The sequence below is a fragment of the Nerophis lumbriciformis genome, linkage group LG01 (assembly GCF_033978685.3).
Source record: "Nerophis lumbriciformis linkage group LG01, RoL_Nlum_v2.1, whole genome shotgun sequence".
NCBI classification, from domain to species: Eukaryota; Metazoa; Chordata; class Actinopteri; order Syngnathiformes; family Syngnathidae; genus Nerophis; species Nerophis lumbriciformis.
Genome location: NC_084548.2, coordinates 2,850,001 through 2,876,969, shown reverse-complemented (window position 1 = coordinate 2,876,969; position 26,969 = coordinate 2,850,001). Strand labels below are relative to the sequence as shown.

The following is a 26,969-nucleotide window of genomic DNA, read 5'->3' as shown; positions in this document are numbered from 1 at the left end:
CAGATACGACAAACGCGCTCAGAGGAGATAATGTTTGAAGAGAAGTGACCGGTTTATAAAAAAAATTTGTTTTGAAGGGGAAATTGCAAACTTCCTGTTGATTTTTGCTGGGAGTTGTCAATATATGAAATGTAGGTCTAAGTGAGACCTACATAGAGGTTTTAGTTTCATGTCTCTCCGACCTTCCCAGTGGGAGTTACAGGCAGTTTTGTCATTTTTTTCTTCCGAGGAGCAGTTTTTTCTGCGTTTTATTCAAAAATTGCGCTAAAGCTAAAGCGCAATTTTGAGATTTGGTGTTAGGTTCTTTTATTAGATCGCAATTTTTGCCAGTCCTGATGTGTGTGTTCAGTTTGGTGAGTTTTGAAGCATGTTAAGAGGGTGAAAATACAGCTCAAAGAGGCAAAAGTGACTGTTTTTAGTATTTTTTTGTCTTGAAGGGGGAATTGCCAACTTCCTGTTGATTTTTGCCCGAGGAAATTAATTAATGAAAAGTAGGTCTAAGTAAGACCTACATAGAGGTTTTTGTTTCATGTCTCTACAACATTCGTACTGGGAGTTATAAGCAGTTTTCTTTCTAGGGGGCGCTAATTTTGAGTTTTGGGGTTTGATTTTTTGATAAAAAGTTTTGCCGTATATTACTGATGTGTGTGTAAAATTTGGTGAGTTGTGAAGCATGCTAAGGGGGTCAAATTACAGCGCAAAGTTGCGGAAGAATAATAATAATTAAAGCTGCAAGCAGCGTTGGTCGGGCCCGCGTATTTGGCAGGTGCTAGTCCTAAGTGTCCCAATACTTTTGTCTACTTTTAGTCTGAAGTGTCCCAAGACTTTTGTCTAGTGTACCTACCTTGTCTGCATTGTGTGGGCACGTTGGTGCTTCCTGCTTTTAAGCAGCCATCTTAAAAAAACAGCAGCGCAGCAGCATCAGCGCAGCGGTTCTTTGAAGGCTCATAAAATCAAAACCGGAGCAGTTAGAATTTTTTTTTCGATAACTTTTATTAACTGTGTTATTTTGAAGCAGATACAACAAACGCGCTCAGAGGAGATAATGTTTGAAGAGAAGTGACCGGTTTATAAAAAAAATGTGTTTTGAAGGGTAAATTGCAAACTTCCTGTTGATTTTTGCTAGGGGTTGTCAATATATGAAATATAGGTCTAAGTGAGACCTACATAGAGGTTTTAGTTTCATGTCTCTCCGACCTTCCCAGTGGGAGTTACAGGCAGTTTTGTCATTTTTTTCTTCCGAGGAGCAGTTTTTTCTGCGTTTTATTCAAAAATTGCGCTATTGGTGTTAAGTTTTTTTTATTAGATCGCAATTTTTGCCAGTCCTGATGTGTGTGTTCAGTTTGGTGAGTTTTGAAGCATGTTAAGAGGTTGAAAATACAGCTCAAAGAAGCAAAAGTTACTGTTTTTAGTACTTTTTTGTCTTGAAGGGGGAATTGCCAACTTCCTGTTGATTTTTGCCCCAGAAAATTTATTCATGAAAAGTAGGTCTAAGTAAGACCTACATAGAGGTTTTTGTTTCATGTCTCTACAACATTCGTAGAGACATGTTTTGGGGTTTGGTTTTTTGATAAAAAGTTTTGCCGTATATTACTGATGTGTGTGTAAAATTTGGTGAGTTGTGAAGCATGCCAAGGGGGTCAAATTACAGCGCAAAGCTGCGGAAGAATAATAATAATTAAAGCTGCAAGCAGCATTGGTCGGGCCCGCGTATTTGGCAGGTGCTAGTCCTAAGTGTCCCAATACTTTTGTCAAGTTTTAGTCTGAAGTGTCCCAAGACTTTTGTCTAGTGTACCTACCTTGTCTGCATTGTGTGGGCACGTTGGTGCTTCCTGCTTTTAAGCAGCCATCTTAAAAAAACAGCAGCGCAGCAGCATCAGCGCAGCGGTTCTTTGAAGGCTCATAAAATCAAAACCGGAGCAGTTAGAAAAATTATTTCGATAACTTTTATTAACTGTGTTATTTTGAAGCAGATACGACAAACGCGCTCAGAGGAGATAATGTTTGAAGAGAAGTGACCGGTTTATTAAAAAAAAAATGTTTTGAAGGGGAAATTGCAAACTTCCTGTTGATTTTTGCTGGGGGTTGTCAATATATGAAATGTAGGTCTAAGTGAGACCTACATAGAGGTTTTAGTTTCATGTCTCTCCAACCTTCCCAGTGGGAGTTACAGGCAGTTTTGTCATTTTTTTCTTCCGAGGTGCAGTTTTTTCTGCGTTTTATTCAAAATTGCGCTAAAGCGCAATTTTGAGATTTGGTGTTAGGTTTTTTTTATTAGATCGCAATTTTTGCCAGTCCTGATGTGTGTGTTTAGTTTGGTGAGTTTTGAAGCATGTTAAGAGGGTGAAAATACAGCTCAAAGAGGCAAAAGTGACAGTTTTTAGTACTTTTTTGTCTTGAAGGGGGAATTGCCAACTTCCTGTTGATTTTTGCCCGAGGAAATTAATTAATGAAAAGTAGGTCTAAGTAAGACCTACATAGAGGTTTTTGTTTCATGTCTCTACAACATTCGTAGAGACATGTTTTGGGGTTTGGTTTTTTTGATAAAAAGTTTTGCCGTATATTACTGATGTGTGTGTAAAATTTGGTGAGTTTTGAAGCATGCTAAGGGGGTCAAATTAAAGCGCAAAGTTGCGGAAGAAGAATAATTAAAGCTGCAAGCAGCGTTGGTCGGGCCCGCGTATTTGGCAGGTGCTAGTCCTAAGTCTCCCAATACTTTTGTCTACTTTTAGTCTGAAGTGTCCCAAGACTTTTGTCTAGTGTACCTACCTTGTCTGCATTGTGTGGGCACGTTGGTGCTTCCTGCTTTTAAGCAGCCATCTTAAAAAAACAGCATTGCAGCAGCATCAGCGCAGCGGTTCTTTAAAGGCTCATAAAATCAAAACCGGAGCAGTTAGAAAAATTATTTCGATAACTTTTATTAACTGTGTTATTTTGAAGCAGATACGACAAACGCGCTCAGAGGAGATAATGTTTGAAGAGAAGTGACCGGTTTATAAAAAAAAAAATGTTTTGAAGGGGAAATTGCAAACTTCCTGTTGATTTTTGCTGGGGGTTGTCAATATATGAAATGTAGGTCTAAGTGAGACCTACATAGAGGTTTTAGTTTCATGTCTCTCCAACCTTCCCAGTGGGAGTTACAGGCAGTTTTGTCATTTTTTTCTTCCGAGGTGCAGTTTTTTCTGCGTTTTATTCAAAATTGCGCTAAAGCGCAATTTTGAGATTTGGTGTTAGGTTTTTTTTATTAGATCGCAATTTTTGCCAGTCCTGATGTGTGCGTTCAGTTTGGTGAGTTTTGAAGCATGTTAAGAGGGTGAAAATACAGCTCAAAGAGGCAAAAGTGACTGTTTTTAGTACTTTTTTTGTCTTGAAGGGGGAATTGCCAACTTCCTGTTGATTTTTGCCCGAGGAAATTAATTAATGAAAAGTAGGTCTAAGTAAGACCTACATAGAGGTTTTTGTTTCATGTCTCTACAACATTCGTAGAGACATGTTTTGGGGTTTGGTTTTTTTGATAAAAAGTTTTGCCGTATATTACTGATGTGTGTGTAAAATTTGGTGAGTTTTGAAGCATGCTAAGGGGGTCAAATTACAGCGCAAAGCTGCGGAAGAATAATAATAATTAAAGCTGCAAGCAGCATTGGTCGGGCCCGCGTATTTGGCAGGTGCTAGTCCTAAGTGTCCCAATACTTTTGTCAAGTTTTAGTCCCAAGTGTCCCAATACTTTTGTCTAGTGTACCTACCTTGTCTGCATTGTGTGGGCACGTTGGTGCTTCCTGCTTTTAAGCAGCCGTCTTAAAAAAACAGCATTGCAGCAGCATCAGCGCAGCGGGTCTTTGAAGGGTCATAAAATCAAAACCGGAGCAGTTAATTAAAAAGCGCTTCTGTTGTTGTAATCACAAGGGTTCAATCTCTCTCCTGTGTTAGTTTGAAGGCGAAACGACAAACGCGCTCAGAGGAGTTCGTTTTTGAAGGAAGGTGACAGGTTTTTAAAATAATTTTGTTTTGAAGGGGGAATAGCAAACTTTCTGTTGATTTTTGCTGGGGGTTGTCAATATATGAAATGTAGGTCTAAGTGAGACCTACATAGAAGTTTTAGTTTCATGTCTCTCCGACCTTCCCAGTGGAAGTTACAGGCAGTTTTGTCATTTTTTTCTTCCGAGGAGCAGTTTTTTCTGCGTTTTATTCAAAAATTGCGCTAGAGCTAAACCTAACACCAAATCTCAAAAATTGCGCTAGAGCGCAATTTTTGAGATTTGGTGTTAGGTTTTTTTATTAGATCGCAATTTTTGCCAGTCCTGATGTGTGTGTTCAGTTTGGAAGCATGTTAAGAGGGTGAAAATACAGCTCAAAGAGGCAAAAGTTACTGTTTTTAGTACTTTTTTTGTCTTGAAGGGGGAATTGCCAACTTCCTGTTGATTTTTGCCCGAGGAAATTAATTAATGAAAAGTAGGTCTAAGTAAGACCTACATAGAGGTTTTTGTTTTTTATGTCTCTACAACATTCGTACTGGGAGTTATAAGCCGTTTTCTTTCTAGGGGGCGCTAGAGCGCAATTTTGAGTTTTGGGGTTTGATTTTTTGATAAAAAGTTTTGCCGTATATTACTGATGTGTGTGTAAAATTTGGTGAGTTGTGAAGCATGCTAAGGGGGTCAAATTACAGCGCAAAGTTGCGGAAGAATAATAATTAAAGCTGCAAGCAGCGTTGGTCGGGCCCGCGTATTTGGCAGGTGCTAGTCCTAAGTGTCCCAATACTTTTGTCTACTTTTAGTCTGAAGTGTCCCAAGACTTTTGTCTAGTGTACCTACCTTGTCTGCGTTGTGTGGGCACGTTGGTGCTTCCTGCTTTTAAGCAGCCATCTTAAAAAAACAGCAGCGCAGCAGCATCAGCGCAGCGGGTCTTTGAAGGCTCATAAAATCAAAACCGGAGCAGTTAGAAAAATTATTTCGATAACTTTTATTAACTGTGTTATTTTGAAGCAGATACGACAAACGCGCTCAGAGGAGATAATGTTTGAAGAGAAGTGACCGGTTTATAAAAAAAAATGTGTTTTGAAGGGGAAATTGCAAACTTCCTGTTGATTTTTGCTGGGGGTTGTCAATATATGAAATGTAGGTCTAAGTGAGACCTACATAGAGGTTTTAGTTTCATGTCTCTCTGTCCTTCCCAGTGGGAGTTACAGGCAGTTTTGTCATATTTTTCTTCCGAGGAGCAGTTTTTCTGCGTTTTATTCAAAAATTGCGCTAAAGCGCAATTTTGAGATTTGGTGTTAGTTTTTTTTTTATTAGATCGCAATTTTTGCCAGTCCTGATGTGTGTGTTCAGTTTGGTGAGTTTTGAAGCATGTTAAGAGGGTGAAAATACAGCTCAAAGAGGCAAAAGTTACTGTTTTTAGTACTTTTTTTGTCTTGAAGGGGGAATTGCCAACTTCCTGTTGATTTTTGCCCGAGGAAATCAATTAATGAAAAGTAGGTCTAAGTGAGACCTACATAGAGGTTTTAGTTTCATGTCTCTCCAACCTTCCCAATGGGAGTTACAGGCAGTTTTGTCATTTTTTTCTTCCGAGGAGCAGTTTTTTCTGCGTTTTATTCAAAAATTGCGCTAAGATTTGGTGGTTGGTCCTTGAAGGGTCATAAAAACAAAACCAGAGCAGGTATTAAAACGCTGTTCTGTTATTTTATACACAAGGGTTTAATCTCTCTCTCCTGTGTTAGTTTGAAGCCGAAACGACAAACGCGCTCAGAGGAGATAGTTTTTGAAGGAAGGTGACCGGTTTTTACAAAAAAATTGTTTTGAAGGGGGAATAGCAAACTTCCTGTTGATTTTTGCTGGGGGTTGTCCATTTATGAAATGTAGGTCTAGGTGAGACCTACATAGAGGTTTTAGTTTCATGTCTCTCCGACCTTCCCAGGGAGAGTTACAGGCAGTTTTGTCAGTTTTTTCATCCGAGGAGCAGTTTTTTGTGCGTTTCATTAAAAAATTGCGCTAGAGCGCAATTTTGAGATTTGGTGTTAGGTCTTTTTTATTAGATCGCAATTTTTGCCAGTCCTGATGTGTGTGTTCAGTTTGGTGAGTTTTGAAGCATGTTAAGAGGGTGAAAATACAGCTCAAAGAGGCAAAAGTTACTGTTTTTAGTACTTTTTTGTTTTGAAGGGGGAATTGCCAACTTCCTGTTGATTTTTGCCGGAGGAAATTAATTCATGAAAAGTAGGTCTAAGTAAGACCTACATAGAGGTTTTTGTTTCATGTCTCTACAACATTCGTAGAGACATGTTTTGGGGTTTGGTTTTTTTGATAAAAAGTTTTGCCGTATATTACTGATGTGTGTGTAAAATTTGGTGGGTTTTGAAGCATGCTAAGGGGGTCAAATTACAGAAGAATAATAATAATAAAACCTTACAAATTCAATAGATCATTATGTCCCATTGTATAAGGACTCTTTGGGAGTCCTTATACAATGGGCCATGCGGGCCCTAATAATTTTGTGTTTCATTTCTGCGATGGGTAGCTGCCCCCCCAACATGTGCCTCTACACAAAATTCAGCGGTTGTGGGTTCTGTACCGCGTAGCAGTCAATTAAAACCGCCGCTGATTATCCGCAGATGTGTGAGGATGTTGGCGATGTCAGCGATAAGCTCTTACGGCCCGACTGATCTGCAGCTTCAGATCCGGGATCGATGCTGCAAGATTAGCATGTCGGCGCGCTGAGGTTATGCTAACATTTGTTAGTGGAGCCTGTGAGTCGTCCCCGGTATTAACCTCCTCCGGGTTTATCGATCCTTCCTGTGTGTGCATAGTGCGAGGAGAGTATGCGAGCTGAACACACACACACACACACACACCTAAATAAGCACGCTTGTGTCACCAGCATTGACACAGCAGGGGTTCCTGCGGGACACCTGGACCGGAGAGCTGTCAATGCTTGGGGATAAATGTACTGCTGGCAGTTCTAGTCAATAAAAAGCAAAACCTGGTCCAATAAAGACCCAAACGGTGCGTTGGCTGTCTCTGAAGCTATAGAAGAAGGGCTTCTCAGCAGGGGACCTGCACTCATTAGAAGGTTTTATTATTGCATCTTGTCACGCTGGAGTCCAAAAAGCAGCGAGTATGATCCGTCTCAAAGCCCAGTTTAATTAAAGCGGGTCACGTTTATTGGAAAAGGGATGGCGAGCTATATGGACTGACTTGGTGCTTCTGTGGAAGTAATACGGGAGAATCTGATCATAAAGTTGAAACTGAAGAGCACTATTAATGGATACTGACAGGTCATACTGTCAATTTAATGTTGACAGTGTTTAACTTCTTTTGACACTTGTTTGGCATTTAGGGATGCTAAAAAAATAAAGTGTGTTGACATTGAAACCAACAAAAAAAATGAGGCGTCATGTTTTTATTTATACCTCTGCTAGAAAGAAATGCGATCGAATGGATTTGTTGGTTAGTTTGTTTTCTAGTTTGTTTGTTTGTTTGTTTGTTTGCTAGTTGGTTCGTCGGTTCATTGTCAATATAACTCAAAAAGGTTATTGGTAGACGTCACAATTTTCACTTTCAGGAAATGTCCGAAATGAGATAAGGAACATTTGATTATATTTTGGGCCTGATCCGGATAATGTTACTAAAATAAGCAGGGGCGTCCATGGTAGCGTTGCTTGGATGGCAACATATGTTGCTCCAAAACCTGTATGTACCTTTCAGCATTAATGGCGCCTTCACAGATGTGTAAGTTACCCATGTCTTGGGCACTAATACACCCCCATACCATCACACATGCTGGCTTTTACACTTTGCGCCTAGAACAATCCGGATGGTTCTTTTCCTCTTTGGTCCGGAGGACACGACGTCCACAGTTTCCAAAAAACAATTTGAAATGTGGACTCGTCAGACCACAGAACACTTTTCCACTTTGTATCAGTTCATCTTAGATGAGCTCAGGCCCAGCGAAGCTGACGGCGTTTCTGGGTGTTGTTGATAACAATTTTCGCCTTGCATAGGAGAGTTTTAACTTGCACTTACAGATGTAGCGACCAACTGTAGTTACTGACAGTGGGTTTCTGAAGTGTTCCTGAGCCCATGTGGTGATATCCTTTACACACTGATGTCGCTTGTTGATGCAGTACAGCCTGAGGGATGGAAGGTCACGGGCTTAGCTGCTTACCTGCAGTGATTTCTCCAGATTCTCTGAATTTTTTGATGATATTACGGAGCGTAGATGGTGAAATCCCTAAATTCCTTGCAATAGCTGGTTGAGAAAGGTTTTTTCTTAAACTGTTCAACAATTTGCTCACGCATTTGTTGACAAAGTGGTGACCCTCGCCCCATCCTTGTTTGTGAATGACTGAGCATTTCATGGAATCTACTTTTATACCCAATCATGGCACCCACCCGTTCCCAATTAGCCTGCTCACCTGTGGGATGTTCCAAATAAGTGTTTGATGAGCATTCCTCAACTTTATCAGTATTTATTGCCACCTTTCCCGACTTCTTTGTCACGTGTTGCTGGCATCAAATTCTAAAGTTAATGATTATTTGCAATTTTTCAGTTTGAACATCAAATATGTTGTCTTTGTAGCATATTCAACTGAATATGGGTTGAAAAGGATTTGCAAATCATTGTATTCCGTTTATATTTACATTGAACACAATTTCCCAACTCATATGGAAACGGGGTTTGTAAGAGCGTTTACAGGAAATAAAAACCAAAACATAATTAAAGCTACAAGCAGCATTGGTCGGGCCCGCGTATTTGGCAGGTGCTAGTCCTAAGTGTCCCAATACTTTTGTCTACTTTTAGTCTGAAGTGTCCCAAGACTTTTGTCTAGTGTACCTACCTTGTCTGCATTGTGTGGGCACGTTGGTGCTTCCTGCTTTTAAGCAGCCATCTTAAAAAAACAGCAGCGCAGCAGCATCAGCGCAGCGGGTCTTTGAAGGGTCATAAAATCAAAACCAGAGCAGGTATTAAAACGCTGTTCTGTTATTTTATACACAAGGGTTTAATCTCTCTCCTGTGTTAGTTTGAAGCCGAAACGACAAATGCGCTCAGAGGAGATCGTTTTTGAAGGAAGGTGACCGGTTTTTACAAAAAAATTGTTTTGAAGGGGGAATATCAAACTTCCTGTTGATTTTTGCTGGGGGTTGTCAATTTATGAAATGTAGGTCTAGGTGAGACCTACATAGAGGTTTTTGTTTCATGTCTCTCCGACCTTCCCAGGGAGAGTTACAGGCAGTTTTGTCAGTTTTTTCATCCGAGGAGCAGTTTTTTGTGCGTTTCATTAAAAAATTGCGCTAGAGCACAATTTTGAGATTTGGGGTTAGGTTTTTTTATTAGATCGCAATTTTTGCCAGTCCTGATGTGTGCGTTCAGTTCGGTGAGTTTTGAAGCATGTTAAGGGGGTCAAATTACAGCTCAAAGAGGCAAAAGTGACTGTTTTTAGTACTTTTTGTGTCTTGAAGGGGGAATTGACAACTTCCTGTTGATTTTTGCCCGAGAATATACTATTATGAAATCTAGGTCTAAGTCACACCTACATAAAGGTTTTTGTTTCATGTCTCTCCGACCTTCCCAGGGAGAGTTACAGGCAGTTTTGTCAGTTTTTTCATCCGAGGAGCAGTTTTTTGTGCGTTTCAGTAAAAAATTGCGCTAGAGCACAATTTTGAGATTTGGGGTTAGGTTTTTTTATTAGATCGCAATTTTTGCCAGTCCTGATGTGTGTGTTCAGTTCGGTGAGTTTTGAAGCATGTTAAGGGGGTCAAATTACAGCTCAAAAAGGCAAAAGTGACTGTTTTTAGTACTTTTTTGTCTTGAAGGGGGAATTAACATCTTCCTGTTGATTTTTGCCCGAGAATATACTATTATGAAATCTAGGTCTCAGTCACACCTACATAAAGGTTTTTGTTTCATGTCTCTCCGACCTTTCTAGTGGGAGTTACAGGCAGTCTAGTTTTTTTTTTTTTGTAGGGGGCGCTAGAGCGCAATTTTGAGTTTTGTGGTTCGGTTTTTTTTAAAAAAAGGCAATTTTCGCAGGTCCTGATGTGTGGGTCAAATATGGTGAGTTTTGAAGCATGTTAAGTGGGTCAAATTACAGTTTAAATTGGCGGCGGAAGAATAAAGAATAATAAAACCTTACAAATTCAATAGGTCCTTATGTCCCATTGCATAAGGAGTCCTTATGCAATGGGCCATGCGGGCCCTAACTAAACTGTCAGTGACAAACCTGACAAACCTGAGTCTCTGTGTTTACATCATCGAGTGGTCTGCCGCGTCCTCGCTTCCTTGCTTCCGGGGATTTTATTTTCTACCATAAATCATCCGGCTCACCCGGACAGAATACGTCTGAGTAGGTATTCCAACAAGCTCGTACAATTTGACAGCCACTTAGCGCTCCGGAATTGGCGTGAACTACCCGTAAAGACGCCGGGTTATAATACTGATTATTTCAATTACTTCCAGACCAGAGAGTCACGGTGGTCTATCAGCACATTATTCCAGACTAATCCCTCCACTCGTGTGCTTTGTATCCCGTTTCTCTTCATTTTCCCCTCTCCTCGCTCCTCCTAGTCTCCCTCCCTCGTTCTTTTGTAAAAGATGCACCACTCCTCCTCCTCGCGCCGCCGCCGCTGCTGCTGCATGCTAAAATAATCCCAGCCTCTTGTTAATACAAAATGTCTAATATTGTAAAAGAGTGCACAAATAGCCCGCGGCGTCCGACACGGTGCCTTCTGTCTCTTTGAGCGCCTCCTGACTGAGCGCGCACCTGTTTGTGGATCGCAGCATCCGAGGCCCGCGGGCCAGCCCCGCATCTGAGCACGTGCACGTCTGGCCTCCCAACCCGCCCACCGGTTGGGAGGGGGGGCCAATTATCTCGTGCTGCGCGCCGCGGCCCCTCACGCCGGGCTTCCAACCGGCGAGGTCAAAGATTAAAAGTTGCAAGCTGACACTAGAGGGGGGTGTATAATGTATGGGTTTATGTTACATCTGCCGCGGTGGCGACTTAACGATCCCGCACGAGTCCTGGGGGGGGAGGGGCCAACAAAGCAGGGGAAAAAACACAAAGGTGCTTTTTTAGCTTGCAAACAACAAACTACACACACCGACAAAATGGATCAAAGATTCAAGTCGGCCCAGGTGAGCCCCTCTCGACAAGCCCACTCCATTATGCCTGCACAGACGCCCCGGCTAGCGCTAATTAACGGCCAATTACTATGCAGATATATGCGGGGCCGAGAGCAGAGTGCAGGCAATAAAATGGACTTGATGAACGAGAGGTGGGGGTGGGGGGGGGGGGGGGGGGGGGTGTATAGGAGGGTGGTCTGGAGAAAGGCTGGATGAGGATGGGCTCTTTGGGAAGGGACGGGGGATGGGGGGGAGGGAGCTTACTGTGCGTTTTTCCCCTCGGTAACTAGGAGAAATGTGCAGGACCGCACAAAAGTGTTACATTCAAACAGCTGGAGTGTAAGAAGTACAATACCGTATTTTCCGCACTATTAGCCGCACCTAAAAACCACAATTTTACTCAAAAGCTGACAGTGCGGCTTATAACCCGGTGCGCTTTATATATGGATTAATATTAAGATTCATTTTCATAAAGTTTCGGTCTCGCAACTACGGTAAACAGCCGCCATCTTTTTTCCCCCGTAGAAGAGGAAGTGCTTCTTCTTCTACGCAAGCAACCGCCAAGGTAAGCACCCGCCCCCATAGAACAGGAAGCGCTTCTTCTTCTACTGTAAGCAACCACCCGCCCGCGTAGAAGAAGAAAAAGCGCGCGGATATTACCGTACGTTTCATTTCCTTTGTGTGTTTACATCTGTAAAGACCACAAAATGGCTCCTACTAAGCGACAGGTTTCCGGTTCATGAAAAGACGCAATCTCTCCATCCGCACACGGACTACTATTTCACAGCAACTGCCTAAAGACTTTCAAGAAAAGCTGGCTACTTTCCGTGCATATTGTAAAAACAAGATAGCTGAAAAAAAGATCCGGCCAGAGAACATTATCAACATGGACGAGGTTCCACTGACTTTTGATATTCCTGTGAACCGCACTGTGGATACAACGGGAGCACGTACGGTGAATATTCGCACCACAGGGAATGAGAAGTCGTCCTTCACTGTGGTTCTAGCTTGCCATGCTAATGGCCAGAAACTTCCACCCATGGTGATATTCAAAAGGAAGACCTTGCCAAAAGAGACCTTTCCAGCCGGCGTCATCATAAAAGCTAACTCGAAGGGATGGATGGATGAAGAAAAGATGAGCGAGTGGTTAAGGGAAGTTTACGCGAAGAGGCCGGGTGGCTTTTTTCACGCAGCTCCGTCCATGTTGATATACGACTCCATGCGCGCCCACATCACGCTGGTTTTTAATATATTATTAAAGTTTGACTGACCTATCTGACTGTTTTTTTGACATTCCTTTAGCGCAGTTAGATGCGGCTTACAACACGGGGCGGCTTATAGGTGGACAAAGTTTTGAAATATGCCGTTCATTGAAGGGGCGGCTTATAACCCAGGGCGCCTTATGGTGCGGAAAATACGGTACTTAGAGTGCAAACACTTTGTAGGGCTGAACAAAAGATAAGACTGCCCCATACTTGCCAACCCTCCCGGATTTTCCGGGAGACTCCCCGAAATTCAGCGCGTCTCCCGAAAACCTCCCCGGGACAAATTTTCTCCCGAAATTCAGGCGGACTCAGGTCCTCCACAATATAAAAAAAGCGTACCTTGCCCAATCACGTTATAACTATAGAATGATGGAGGGCGAGTTCTTGGTTTCTTATGTGGGTTTATTGTTAGGCAGTTTCATTAACGTCCTCCCAGCGCGGCAACAACACACAACAACAGCAGTCACTTTTTTTGTATACCGTAAAGCAGTCCGTCTGCCGTAAACAGCAATGTTGTGACACTCTTAAACAGGACAATACTGCCATCTAGTGCATTTGATGAAAGCACTTTTGTGCGTGCCACACATCAATGCATCATCAGAGAGGGCGTTCAGCATGGTTCGAAAAATAGTGACAGAGAATAGAACAAGGATGGACAATTCAACCCTTAACTCAACAATGAGTAGATGAGTGTTATGTGTGTGTATATGTGTCAATAAATGAACACTGAAATTCAAGTATTTATTTTATATATATATATATACATATATACATATATATATATATATATACATATATATATATATATATATATATATATATATATATATATATATATATATATATATATATATATATATATATATATATATATAATAAAATAAATATATATATATATATATATAGCTAGATATCACTGAACGTCAAGTATTTCCTATATCTATATATATATATATATATGAAATACTTGACTTGGTGAATTCTAGCTGTAAATATACTCCTCCCCGTTTAGCCACGCCCCCAACCACGCCCCCAACCACCCCGATAATGATTATTTGCACAAAAAAAAAATGTTTATTAGTTTGAACATCAAATATGTTGTCTTTGTAGCATATTCAACTGAATATGGGTTGAAAATGATTTGCAAATCATTGTATTTCGTTTATATTTACATCTAACACAATTTCCCAACTCATATGGAAACGGGGTTTGTATGTATATACCGTATTTTTTTGGATTATAAGTCGCTCCGGAGTATAAATCGCACCGGCCGAAAATGCATAATAAAGAAGGAACAAAACAAATATAAGTCACACTAAAGTATAAGTCGCATTTTTGGGGGAAATTTAATTAGATAAAATCCAACACCAAGAATAGACATTTTGAAAGGCAATTTCAAATAAATAAAAAATAGTGAACAACAGCTGCATATTTCACTACATCCAGCTTGTAATCTGCAGTATATGATTTCCTTTTCCATGCCATTTTTGTTCATCCCTTCTCAGTTTTTATAAGTTACCGCCATTTCGCTTGCATACGGTTCAAACCGATATGGCTCAATAGCTTCAGTTTCTTCTTCAATTTGGTTTTCGCTACCTGCCTCCACACTACAACCATCCGTTTCAATACATGCGTAATCTGTTGAATCGCTTAAGCCGCTGAAATCCGAGTCTGAATCCGAGCTAATGTCGCTATAGCTTGCTGTTCTATCCGCCATGTTTGTTTGTGTCGGCTTCACTATGTGACATCACAGGAAAATGGACGGGTGGTTAAAATCAGGCACTTTGAAGCTTTTTTTAGGGATATTGCGTGACGGGTAAAATTTTGAAAAAAACTTTGAAAGATAAAATAAGCCACTGGGAACTGATTTTTTATGGTTTTAACCCTTCTGAAATCGTGATGATGTTCCTCTTTAAAGATCTAAAAATAATAAATGGGAATGTCTGGCGGGCCAGATTGAAAAGCTTAACGGGCGGCATTCGGACCCCGGGCCTTAATTTGCCCAGGTCTGGTCTAATTGTATCAATCAATCAATCAATCAATGTTTATTTATACAGCCCTAAATCACAAGTGTCTCAAAGGGCTGCACAAGCCACAACGACATCCTTGGTACAGAGCCCACATAAGGGCACGGATCAAAAGTATCAAAAAGACCAAATAAAATATATCACTTTAGAAAGTGGGGGAAGAGTGGATCGTGAGATCGACAGGCGGATCGGTGCGGCGTCTTCAGTAATGCGGACGCTGTATCGATCCGTTGTGGTGAAGAAGGAGCTGAGCCGGAAGGCAAAGCTCTCGATTTACCGGTCGATCTACGTTCCCATCCTCACCTATGGTCATGAGCTTTGGGTCATGACCGAAAGGACAAGATCACGGGTACAAGCGGCCGAAATGAGTTTCCTCCGCCGGGTGGTGGGGCTCTCCCTTAGAGATAGGGTGAGAAGCTCTGTCATTCGGGGGGAGCTCAAAGTAAAGCCGCTGCTCCTCCACATCGAGAGGAGCCAGATGAGGTGGTTCGGGCATCTGGTCAGGATGCCACCCGAACGCCTCCTTAGGAAGGTGTTTAGGGCACGTCCGACCGGTAGGAGGCCGCGGGGAAGACCCAGGACACGCTGGGAAGACTATGTCTCCCGGCTGGCCTGGGAACGCCTCGGGATCCCCCGGGAGGAGCTGGACGAAGTGGCTGGGGAGAGGGAAGTCTGGGCTTCCCTGCTTAAGCTGCTGCCCCCGCGACCCGACCTCGGATAAGTGGAAGAAGATGGATGGATGGATGGATGGACTTTAGAAAGGGTGAGTTTTTCAGCATGCTTACAGCCAAGGACGGACCTCAAGTACCTCAACGCAGACAAAGCAGAGACAGGGCGAAATCACGAGGCTCAGCACATTTTACGTTCTGAATAATCACGTATTGTGACTGCTGGAGCTGCTTGCATAATATGTGACCCCCTCCCTTTAGAAGCAGCTTCAGAGATGTAACTAGGGAACTCCTGAATAAAATGGGGGCTGTACCTCAGAACGTGGTGGGAGACTGTAACTGAGTGTGCAGCCCCATATGTTTTCCTCATGAGCAAAATTAAAATATGTCTCTGCTTGATTCCTTCTTCTTGTTCTGTCTAATAGATAGTTCGGTGCTTAAACCTGACAGTGAGTCTAACCAATCACTTAAGCAAAAGCATTTTTTTCATCTTTTGTGACTTGTGAGGAAAATGTTGGGTTTTTTTCAGAAAATGTTGAAGAACGAGCTGAACATTTGGTTCTTTGATCGATATGAATCGGTTGCAAAATGCAGGAGAAGAAGCCCGTCCAAAAAAACAGGCCAGAATACTAATCAGAAGACTGAATGTGTGAATAAATAAACAGAAACTTACGATCTGTGCACGCTGCAGTTGTAGAAGATGAAATCCACGCTGGCAAACGTCTTGGCCGTCTCCTTGGACCTCAGATGGAGTTTAATCACACGCTGGTCGCCTACAGGAAACACACCTTTTATTGGAGCTGGCGCTTCCCTTATTACATCACATGACCTTTGCACTCAGTAAGTGTGCATAAAAATGTTCCGTGACCCTTACATTAATGCCAAAGCCCAGCCAATGTATTTGGAAATGTTAACGGTCCCCTTTGCACGGCTGACATTTGAGTGTGTGTGGCCCCCCAGCGGAATCAATACGAGTTACTTGGCAGGAGGTCATAGTTCAGCTGTATGTACTACGTAAAGATACCGTATTTTTCGGAGTATAGGTCGCTCCGGAGTATAAGCCGCACCGGCCGAAAATGCACAATAAAGAAGGAAAAAAACATAAATAAGTCGCACTGGAGTATAAATTGCATTTTTGGGGGAAATGTATTTGATAAAAGCCAACACTAGTGATGGGTTGATGAGGCGTCATGAAGCGTTTCGACACATTGCAAAACTGTATTGATACTGTGTCGATACTGTGTCACTAAATACTGACATCTGCTGGACATTAAAAATCCCTACAGGCAACCTATGGACCGACTCAACTGACACTGATTTGATGCCCTAGTACAGGGGTCACCAACCTTTTTGAAACCAAAAACTACTTCTTGGGTACTGATTAATGCGAAGGGCTACCAGTTTGATACACACTTAAATAAATAAATATATTGTCATTTGTAAGTTACACGTAAGTGTGATTTAAACCAGAATAGCTAAATAAATAAATGTATATATATATATATATAAAAAAATGGGTATTTCTGTCTGTCATTCCGTCATACATTTTTTTTTTTCTTTTACGGAAGGTTTTTTGTAGAGAATAAATGATGAAAAAAACACTTAATTGAACGGTTTAAAAGAGGAGAAAACACGAAAAAAATTAAAATAAAATTTTGAAACATAGTTTATCTTCAATTTCGACTCTTTAAAATTTAAAATTCAACTGACAAAAAGAAGAGAAAAACTAGCTAATTTGAATCTTTTTTGAAAAAATTAAAAAAAGAATTTATGGAACATCATTAGTCATTTTTCCTGATTAAGATACATTTTAGAATTTTGATGACATGTTTTACATTGGTTAAAATCCAATCTGCACTTTGTTAGAATATTTAACAAATTGGACCAAGCTATATTTCTAACAAAGACGAATCAGTATTTCTTCTAGATTTTCCAGAATTTTTTTTTAAAAGAAATTCAAAATAATTTGAAATAAGATTTAAATTTGATTCTACAGATTTTCTAGATTTGCCAGAATAATTTCTTTGAATTTTAATCATAGTAAGTTTGAAGAAATATTTCACACATGAAAAACCAGAAGCTAAAATATTTATTATTCTTTACAATAATAAAAAAAAAAAATTACTTGAACATTGATTTAAATTGTCAGGAAAGAAGAGGAAGAAATTTAAAAGGTAAAAAGGTATATTTGTTTAAAAATCCTAAAATCATTTTTAAGGTTGTATTTTTTCTCTAAAATTGTATTTCTAAAAGTAATAAGAAGCAAAGTCAAAAATAAATGAATTTATTTAAACAAGTGAAGACCCATCCATCCATCCATTTTCTACCGCTTATTCCAAGTGAAGACCAAGTCTTTAAAATATTTTCTTGGATTTTCAAATTCTATTTGAGTTTTGTCTCTTTTAGAATTAAAAATGTCGAGCAAAGCGAGACCAGCTTGCTAGTAAATAGATAAAATTAAAAAAATAGAGGCAGCTCACTGGTAAGTGCTGCTCTTTGAGCTATTTTTAGAACAGGCCAGCGGGCGACTGATCTGGTCCTTACGGGCTACCTGGTGACCGCGGGCACCGCGTTGGTGACCCCTGCCCTAGTATATACAATAATATAAACCAAGTCATTGTATTTCATTTAGGATTATTTCATATCTTCATTTAAATAAAAATATATTTGTATCTTTTTTAGATACAGTCAATAAATAATGTGAACATGTATCATAACATGGAAATCTAAGAGAACGTGTTGTGGATGATTGTGGACGGGGAATTTTTTTAATTTTATTTTTTTTATACATTTTTATTAAAAAAAAAAGAAAGAAAAGTTTTTCCGACATATTACATTTTAGACGATTTCTCTTAGTTATTATTACTCCGGCTGTAGAAAAGAGCCGCTCACAGGGCACAGAGGAGACGTCAGTGCGACACAGTTGGCGTATCGGTCACGTGACCAAAACAGCTCATGATCGGTCACGTGACTTTCTAAAAGCGGTACGCGCACCGACACAGGGTTTTGCTCTAGGAGCTCGACGCATGCGCCGATGCATCGGTGTTGCCGGACCCATCACTAGCCAACACCAAGAATAGACATTTGAAAGGCAATTTAAAAAATTAAAGCTGCAAGCAGCATTGGTCGGGCTCGCGTATTTGGCAGGTGCTAGTCCTAAGTGTCCCAATACTTTTGTCTACTTTTAGTCTGAAGTGTCCCAAGACTTTTGTCTAGTGTACCTACCTTGTCTGCATTGTGTGGGCACGCTGGTGCTTCCTGCTTTTAAGCAGTCATCTTAAAAAAACAGCAGCGCAGCTTTGAAGGGTCATACAATCAAAACCGGAGCAGGTATTAAAACGCTGTTATGTCATTTTGTACACAAGGGTTTAATCTCTCTCCTGTGTTAGTTTGAAGCCGAAACGACAAACACGCTCAGAGGAGATAGTTTTTGAAGGAAGGTGACCGGTTTTTACAAAAAAAATTGTTTTGAAGGGGGAATAGCAAACTTCCTGTTGATTTTTGCTGGGAGTTGTCAATTTATGAAATGTAGGTCTAAGTGAGACCTACATAGAGGTTTTTGTTTCATATCTCTCCGACCTTCCCAGGGAGAGTTACAGGCAGTTTTGTCAGTTTTTTCATCCGAGGAGCAGTTTTTTGTGCGTTTCATTAAAAAATTGCGCTAGAGCACAATTTTGAGATTTGGGGTTAGGTTTTTTTTATTAGATCGCAATTTTTGCCAGTCCTGATGTGTGTGTTCAGTTCGGTGAGTTTTGAAGCATGTTAAGGGGGTCAAAATACAACTCAAAGAGGCAAAAGTGACTGTTTTTAGTACTTTTTAGCCTTGAAGGGGGAATTGCCAACTTCCTGTTGATTTTTGGCCGAGGAAATACATTAATTAAATTTAAGTCTAAGTGAGATCTACATAGAGGTTTTTGTTTCATGTCTCTACGACATTTGTACTGGGAGTTAGAGAAGGTTTACTTGGTAGGGGGCGCTAGAGCGCAATTTTGAGTTTTTTACTAAAGAGTTTTGTTTGAGTTTATTTATGTGTGCGTCAAATTTGGTGAGTTTTGAAGCATGTTAAGAGGGTCAAAGTACCGCGCAAAGCTGCGGAATAAGAAAGAATAATAATAAAACCTTACAAATTCAATAGGTCCTTATGTCCCATTGCATAAGGACTCCCTTTGGGAGTCCTTATACAATGGGCCATGCGGGCCCTAATAAATAAAGAATAGTGAACAACAGGCTGAATAAGTGTACGTTATATGAGGCATAAATAACCAACTGGTATGTTAACGTAACATATTATGGTAAGAGTCATTCAAATAACTATAACATATAGAACATGCTATACGTTTACCAAACAATCTGTCACTCCTAATCGCTAAATCCCATGAAATCTTATACGTCTAGTCCAGGGGTGCTCACACTTTTTCTGCAGGCGAGCTACTTTTCAATTGATCAAGTCGTGGGGATCTACCTCATTCATATATATAATTTATATTTACTTATTTATGAAACTTATTTTTTTGTTAACAAGTTAAAGGTGTTTAATGATAATACAAGCATGTTTAACACATAGTTAATATTGTTAATAAATTAAAGGTGTTTAATGAAAATACAAGTTTGTTTAATACATATAGTTAATATTGTTAACAAGTTAAAGGTGATTAATGATAATACAAGCATGTTTAACACATATAGTTAATATTGTTAAGTTAAAGGTGTTTAAAGATAATGCAAACATGTTTAATACATATAGTTAATATTGTTAACAAGTTAAAGGTGTTTAAAGATAATACAAGCATGTTTGACACTTATAGTTAATATTGGTAACACGTTAAAGGTGTTTAACGATAATACAAGCATGTTTAACACATATAGTTAATATTGTTAATAAGTTAAAGGTGTTTAAAGATAATACAAGCATGTTTAACACTTATAGTTAATATTGTTAATAAGTTAAAGGTGTTTAAAGATAATACAAGCATGTTTAACACATATAGTTAATATTGTTAATAAGTTAAAGGTGTTTAGAGATAATACAAGCATGTTTAACACATATAGATTCCTTTCTTTCATGAAGACAAGAATATAAGTTGGTGTATTACCTGATTGTGATGACTTGCATTGATTGGAATCAGACAGTGGTGATGATAACGTCCGCATTTTCGAATGGAGGAGAAAAAAAGTCCTCCTTTCTGTCCAATACCACATGAAAGTGGTTGGTTTTTGGCATCTTATTTGTCCAGCTTCCGTACTCCTTTGTATAGACTTTACAAGAAATACATTGTCGGCAAACTCCGTAGCTTGCTAGCTTGTGCACGCCGGCTTTCTGAGACTCTTATTTTGGTAGCGCAGGCAGGATGAAGAAGCGCTTTTATTGTGCAACCGCGCAGTCGGCCTTTGGAGTTTTGACGACAGGTACGGCGCCAGAGTCTGTTGAAATAAAGTGTTTCTCGCCTTCCAGTCGTAATTTTAATGAGCTGGCAGCAGCCAGCGTCATCTCAGAAGACCCTCGGGTGCCGTGAATGTCAATCAAATGACGAAAGTCACGTCATAGTGAAGATTTATGATCGCTCATTTTTAAGACTATTTTTTTTAATGGCTGGCTGGTGATCGACTGACACACCCTCCGAGATCGACCGGTAGCTCGCGATCGACGTAATGAGCACCCCTGGTCTAGTGTCTTACGTGAATGAGATCAATAATATTATTTGATATTTTACGGACGGCTTCGAAGCAATTCTGGACCACCATCCGCCGCCTCAGGAAAGGGAAGCAGTGCACTATCAACACCGTGTATGGCGAGGATGGTGTTCTGCTGACCTCGACTGCGGATGTTGTGGATCGGTGGAGGGAATACTTCGAAGACCTCCTCAATCCCACCAACACGTCTTCCTATGAGGAAGCAGTGCCTGGGGAATCTGTGGTGGGCTCTTCTATTTCTGGGGCTGAAGTTGCTGGGGTAGTTAAAAAGCTCCTCGGTGGCAAGGCCCCGGGGGTGGATGAGATCCGCCCGGAGTTCCTTAAGGCTCTGGATGCTGTGGGGCTGTCTTGGTTGACAAGACTCTGCAGCATCGCGTGGACATCGGGGGCGGTACCTCTGGATTGGCAGACCGGGGTGGTGGTTCCTCTCTTTAAGAAGGGGAACCGGAGGGTGTGTTCTAACTATCGTGGGATCACACTCCTCAGCCTTCCCGGTAAGGTCTATTCAGGTGTACTGGAGAGGAGGCTACGCCGGATAGTCGAACCTCGGATTCAGGAGGAACAGTGTGGTTTTCGTCCTGGTCGTGGAACTGTGGACCAGCTCTATACTCTCGGCAGGGTCCTTAAAGTTAAAGTACCAATGATTGTCACATACACACTAGGTGTAGCGAAATTATTCTCTGCATTTGACCCATCACCCTTGATCACCCCCTGGGAGGTGAGGGGAGCAGTGGGCAGCGGCAGTGGCCGCGCCCAGGAATCATTTTGGTGATTTAACCCCCAATTCCAACCCTTGATGCTGAGTGCCAAACAGGCAGGTAATGGCTCCCATTTTTAATAGTCTTTGGTATGACTCGGCCGGGGTTTGAACTCACAACCTACCGATCTCAGGGCGGACACTCTAACCACTAGGCCACTGAGTAGGTTGACGGTGCATGGGAGTTTGCCCAACCAGTCTACATGTGTTTTGTGGACTTGGAGAAGGCATTCGACCGTGTCCCTCGGGAAGTCCTGTGGAGAGTGCTCAGGGAGTATGGGGTATCGGACTGTCTGATTGTGGCAGTCCGCTCCCTGTATGCTCAGTGCCAGAGCTTGGTCCGCATTGCCGGCAGTAAGTCGGACACGTTTCCAGTGAGGGTTGGACTCCGCCAAGGCTGCCCTTTGTCACCCATTCTGTTCATAACTTTTATGGACAGAATTTCTAGGCGCAGTCAAGGCGTTGAGGGGATCTGGTTTGGTGGCTTCAGGATTAGGTCTCTGCTTTTTGCAGATGATGTGGTCCTGATGGCTTCATCTGGCCAGGATCTTCAGCTCTCGCTGGATCGGTTCGCAGCCGAGTGTGAAGCGACTGGGATGAGAATCAGCACCTCCAAGTCCGAGTCCATGGTTCTCGCCCGTAAAAGGGTGGAGTGCCATCTCCGGGTTGGGGAGGAGATCTTGCCCCAAGTGGAGGAGTTCAAGTACCTCGGAGTCTTGTTCACGAGTGAGGGAAGAGTGGATCGTGAGATCGACAGGCGGATCGGTGCGGCGTCTTCAGTAATGCGGACGCTGTATCGACCCGTTGTGGTGAAGAAGGAGCTGAGCCGGAAGGCAAAGCTCTCGATTTACTGGTCAATCTACGTTCCCATCCTCACCTATGGTCATGAGCTTTGGGTCATGACCGAAAGGACAAGATCACGGGTACAAGCGTCCGAAATGAGTTTCCTCCGCCTGGTGGCGGGGCTCTCCCTTAGAGATAGGGTGAGAAGCTCTGTCATCCGGGGGGAGCTCAAAGTAAAGCCGCTGCTCCTCCACATTGAGAGGAGCCAAATGAGGTGGTTCGGGCATCTGGTCAGGATGCCACCCGAGCGCCTCCCTAGGGAGGTGTTTCGGGCACGTCCGACCGGTAGGAGGCCACGGGGAAGACCCAGGACACATTGGGAAGACTATGTCTTCCGGCTGGCCTGGGAACGCCTCGGGATCCCCCGGGAGGAGCTGGACGAAGTGGCTGGGGAGAGGGAAGTCTGGGCTTCCCTGCTTAGGCTGCTGCCCCCGCGACCCGACCTCGGATAAGCGGAAGAAGATGGATGGATGGATTTTACGCTAATGTGTTAATAATTTCACACATAAGTCGCTCCTGAGTATAAGTCGCACCCCCGGCCAAACTATGAAAAAAAACTGCGACTTATAGTCCGAAAAATACGGTACCTAAAACTGCTTTTTGATCATCGTATTCGACTGACCTTGGTTTGCACTTTGCACTCAGCAAGTGTGCATAAAAATGTTCCATGACCCCTACAAATAATGCCAAATCCCAGCCAATATATTTGGAAATGTTAACGGTCCCCTTTGCACGGCTGACATTTTAGTGTGTGTAGCCCCCAGCGGAATCAATACAAGTTACTTGGCGGAGGTCATAGTTCAGCTGTATGTACTACCTAAAGATACCTAAAACTGCTTTTTGATCATCGTATTCGACTGACCTTGGTTGTGCGTGATTGGCGCTACTTCTTTAGCAGAGGGCGACAAGCAGAAGATCCGACCTCCGTAGATGCGTCCTTCGGTTTCCACGTAGCCCCCGAATGAACAGTTGACTCCCGCCGACAGACTGGGCACGTTCTGGGTCTGAAGTACCAGCTGGTAGGAGGCAAATGTCACGGCAACAATGAATAAATAAAACATGCATCGAGCAAAACTGGGGACAAGTGACTAAGATGATTCAAAAATACTGTGGTCAACGTCATTTTTCAGTCAGTACTGTCCTAGAATTGTGGGTCTGTTTGCTGTTTGTCATGGTCTGGGGATGCATGAGGGCTGCCGATACCAGGGAGCTGCGGTTCACTCGTGCTGCCAGCTATTTCGACAATAGTGAGTCATTTTCAAACCCAGTCACTGATGTTGTGTCCTTGGGCAAGACACTTCACCCACTTGTCTTCCAGTGCTACAAATGTAGCTTACCACCATCATAGTGTTGATGTAGACTGAATAGCATACAGGTTTTTTTCAGAGTCATGCACTTTGGGTCACAAGGGAAATACACTATATGAATTATTATTTTTTTAGTGGATGGTAGGGATGATGTTTGATAAGAAATTATCGAGTTCGAGCCCATTATCGAATCCTTGTCATGACTTGATCTTGGGTGTTTGCTTTTCCGGGATGCAACGGAAAGTTGGCACGGGCGAGACGGGAATGAAGGTACATGATTTATTAATATATCAAAAAAAAGTACAAACGAAAAGCGCGCACAGTGGCGGAGAATAAACTATGAAACCAAAAGACTATAGCAAAAAAGTACAAACGAAAAAACACGCACAATGGCGGAGAACAAACTATGAAACCAAAAAGACTATAAACATGGAACAAAAACTTACTTGGCTTGGACAAAAATAGTTGCTTGAGGAATGGACATGGAAAGAATGGACAGAGCATAAATGTGGTGAGGTCGTCAGAAAGACAAACTGAAAAACACTGAACTTAAATACTACAGACATGATTAACGAAAACAGGTGCGTGACTCAAGACGTGAAACAGGTGCGTGACGTGACAGGTGAAAACTAATGGGTCGCTATGGTGACAATCAAGAGTGCACAATGAGTCCAAACGTGGAACAGGTGAAACTAATGGGGTAATCATGGAAACAAGACAAGGGAGTGAAAAGACAGAAACTAAAGAGTCCTATAACTAAACAAAACATGACTTAAAACAAAACGTGATTACACAGACATGACAATCCTCTTATCAAACCGATTCCTTATCCAGATAGGTTGTTGTATATGGAAAAAAACACAACATTATGTTTAACAAAAGCTCACTTTTATTTTATAAGAAAAAATTAAAATAACGTAAATAAATAAATATTTACTGTTACCCCCCCTAAAAAAATAAAATCAATAAATATTGACTGTTGTTACCCAAAGTATATTAAGTGGGATTTTTCAGAAAAACAAATATATACAGTAACACAAAAACAACCTGTCTCTGTGATCACTATAGGTGTATAAATAATAATATAGTGTTAAATAAAATCAGTCCCTTGGGCACAAAACTGAAAATAATACAGTCCTCCAAAAAGTGCACTTCTGCTGCTATTGGAACATACTAACTACACGCACAGGCAGACAGCTAACAAACAATCCAAGACGTCTAATAAAGTTCCAAAGCAGAGTAATCCATTTAGGCTCTTTATTGTTGTTGATCTTGCTTTGTCTTTTACTATCTTTACTTTTGTCTTGCACTGGACTGTTATTTTTATTTTTTTTAACTGAAATACACACAATGACAAATGTATAAGCTATGTGATTCAATTAACATACTGAAATGTAACACACAATATATAAAAATTAGCTTCACACAAATATACAGTACTATCATCAAACAAATACTTCCGAGTGTTGAAACTATTTCGATGGTGGAAATGCACGACTGGCAGTCATTTTAAGTCCTCAAAACATCCATTGAAACAGTGCACAAAAATCGTTTTTCAATAAGTATCAAATTGAACCTCTTTCCACCGTAATATTGAGTTACATAAACAAGTTAAACCGTTTACTTACAGACTTATATTTTCCAAGGCTTGTAAGAGCTAACACAACTTGTCTACATCTCAATTGTCTCATGAACTGAACTGCCGTCGTCAACCCGGAAGTTCCCAAACGAATGACGTGTAGTATTTTCATATCGCCACAAGGTGTCAGTAAGAGTCTACAATGAAATGGGCATAACATTGCTGTCCCACAGGGCATTTCCTGTGGGAAGGGATTCGTTCCCCGGGATTCGAATAAAGAACCGACTCTTTTTCTTTACTATAGTGGCCTCGATAACGGGAACCGGTTCTCAAAAAGGGATTCGAGTCCATGGAATCGGTTCTTTTCTTATCGAACAACCGGGAGAAACGGTTTCGAACATCATTCCTAGTGGATGGTAAATCCATACTGCGATACAATCTGTACGCTGACTAGTACTGTTCACATTTGAAATTATACGGTACCAATCGAATCGATACCGAAACTCAACTGTACTAATTGTCGGTACTTTTGTGTGCGTTAATAAATAGTAATTGTTTCTGATAGTAAAACATTTAAAAATTAGCTGGTTAGAACTGCGGTCCAGGTGTTATATTTGATTTATTTGACCATTTCTGAGTCTTAAGGGTTAGGGTTAGGGTTACAGTTCCAGTAGTGCATAGTTGATTGTGTGTTGTCTCGTCAGTTCACTCTTAGCTGAATCAAGTCTTTTGTTGCGCCCTAAGAAGTGTAAATACTGTACGTATTGTACTTATTGTACTGTTTGATTGTAACGCGCATCTTAGTTGTAGTTTTTATTAACAAATTCGGAGGTGTTGAAATCGCCATGTAAATTGCTAATGCTAATCAGTAGCATGTCGATGGCAAGGCCAATGTGTATCGGCATCAAGCTAGCACATTTTTGGATTAAACGGAGCCTGACTTCACTTTTATCGTATTGGCCCTCCCTTTCTGTGCGATTACGTTGGAATCTAAATCCTCCTCTAAACAATAATCAAAGTATTTGTGATAATCAATAATCAAAGTATGTGTGGTAATATTGAGTTATTTGAACCCTAACCCTAAATAGACCGAAACGCGTCGTTGGATAGCCACAATTTTTTGTTGGGCCAGTCGTGCCCATAATTAGTGTTCCCACATATGTGTTTGACACAACATTCAACACCGACTTGGAGTTTTTTCATTCAGGGTCCTCGGGGGGTTCTGCGTTTGGCGTGGGTGTCACCTTGACGGGTTGTAGACGGACAGTGCACATCCCCCCTCTCCCTAACCCTAACCTTAACCATAACCCCAAACCTAACCCTAACCCTAACTCTAACCCAACCCTAACCCTAACCAACTCTCTTTCTTTATGCCTAACCCTAACCCTAACCCTAACCCCACCCCCAACCCTAGTCCTAACCCTAACCAACTATTTTTCTTTATGCCTAACCCTAACCCTAATCCTAAACCTAACCCTAATCCTAACCCTAATCCTAAACATAACCATAACCCTAACCCCAACCCTAAACCTAACCCCTAACCCTAACCATAACCCCTAACCCCTAACCCTAACCCTAACCCCAACCCTAACCCTAACCCCTAACCCTAACCCTAACCCCTAACCCTAACCCTAACCCCAACCCCAACTCTAACCCAACCCTAACCCTAACCCTCACCCTCACCCTAACCCTAACCCTAACCTCAAACCCTAACCATAACCCC

General features: G+C 41.5%; 1 protein-coding gene across 2 annotated transcripts in view; it reads right to left on the bottom strand.

Annotated features, from left to right (window-relative positions):
- The window catches only part of LOC133615286 (plexin-A1-like), an 811,576-nt gene that overhangs the window by 364,504 nt on the left and 420,103 nt on the right, over positions 1-26,969 (bottom strand). For both annotated transcript variants that reach the window (XM_061973784.2, XM_061973792.2), the window contains exons 7-8: positions 23,223-23,376; positions 15,743-15,842 (exon numbers count right to left, since the gene is read on the bottom strand). In XM_061973784.2, the coding sequence (XP_061829768.2) occupies positions 15,743-15,842; positions 23,223-23,376 (254 nt within the window). The remainder of the gene's footprint in view (positions 1-15,742; positions 15,843-23,222; positions 23,377-26,969) is intronic.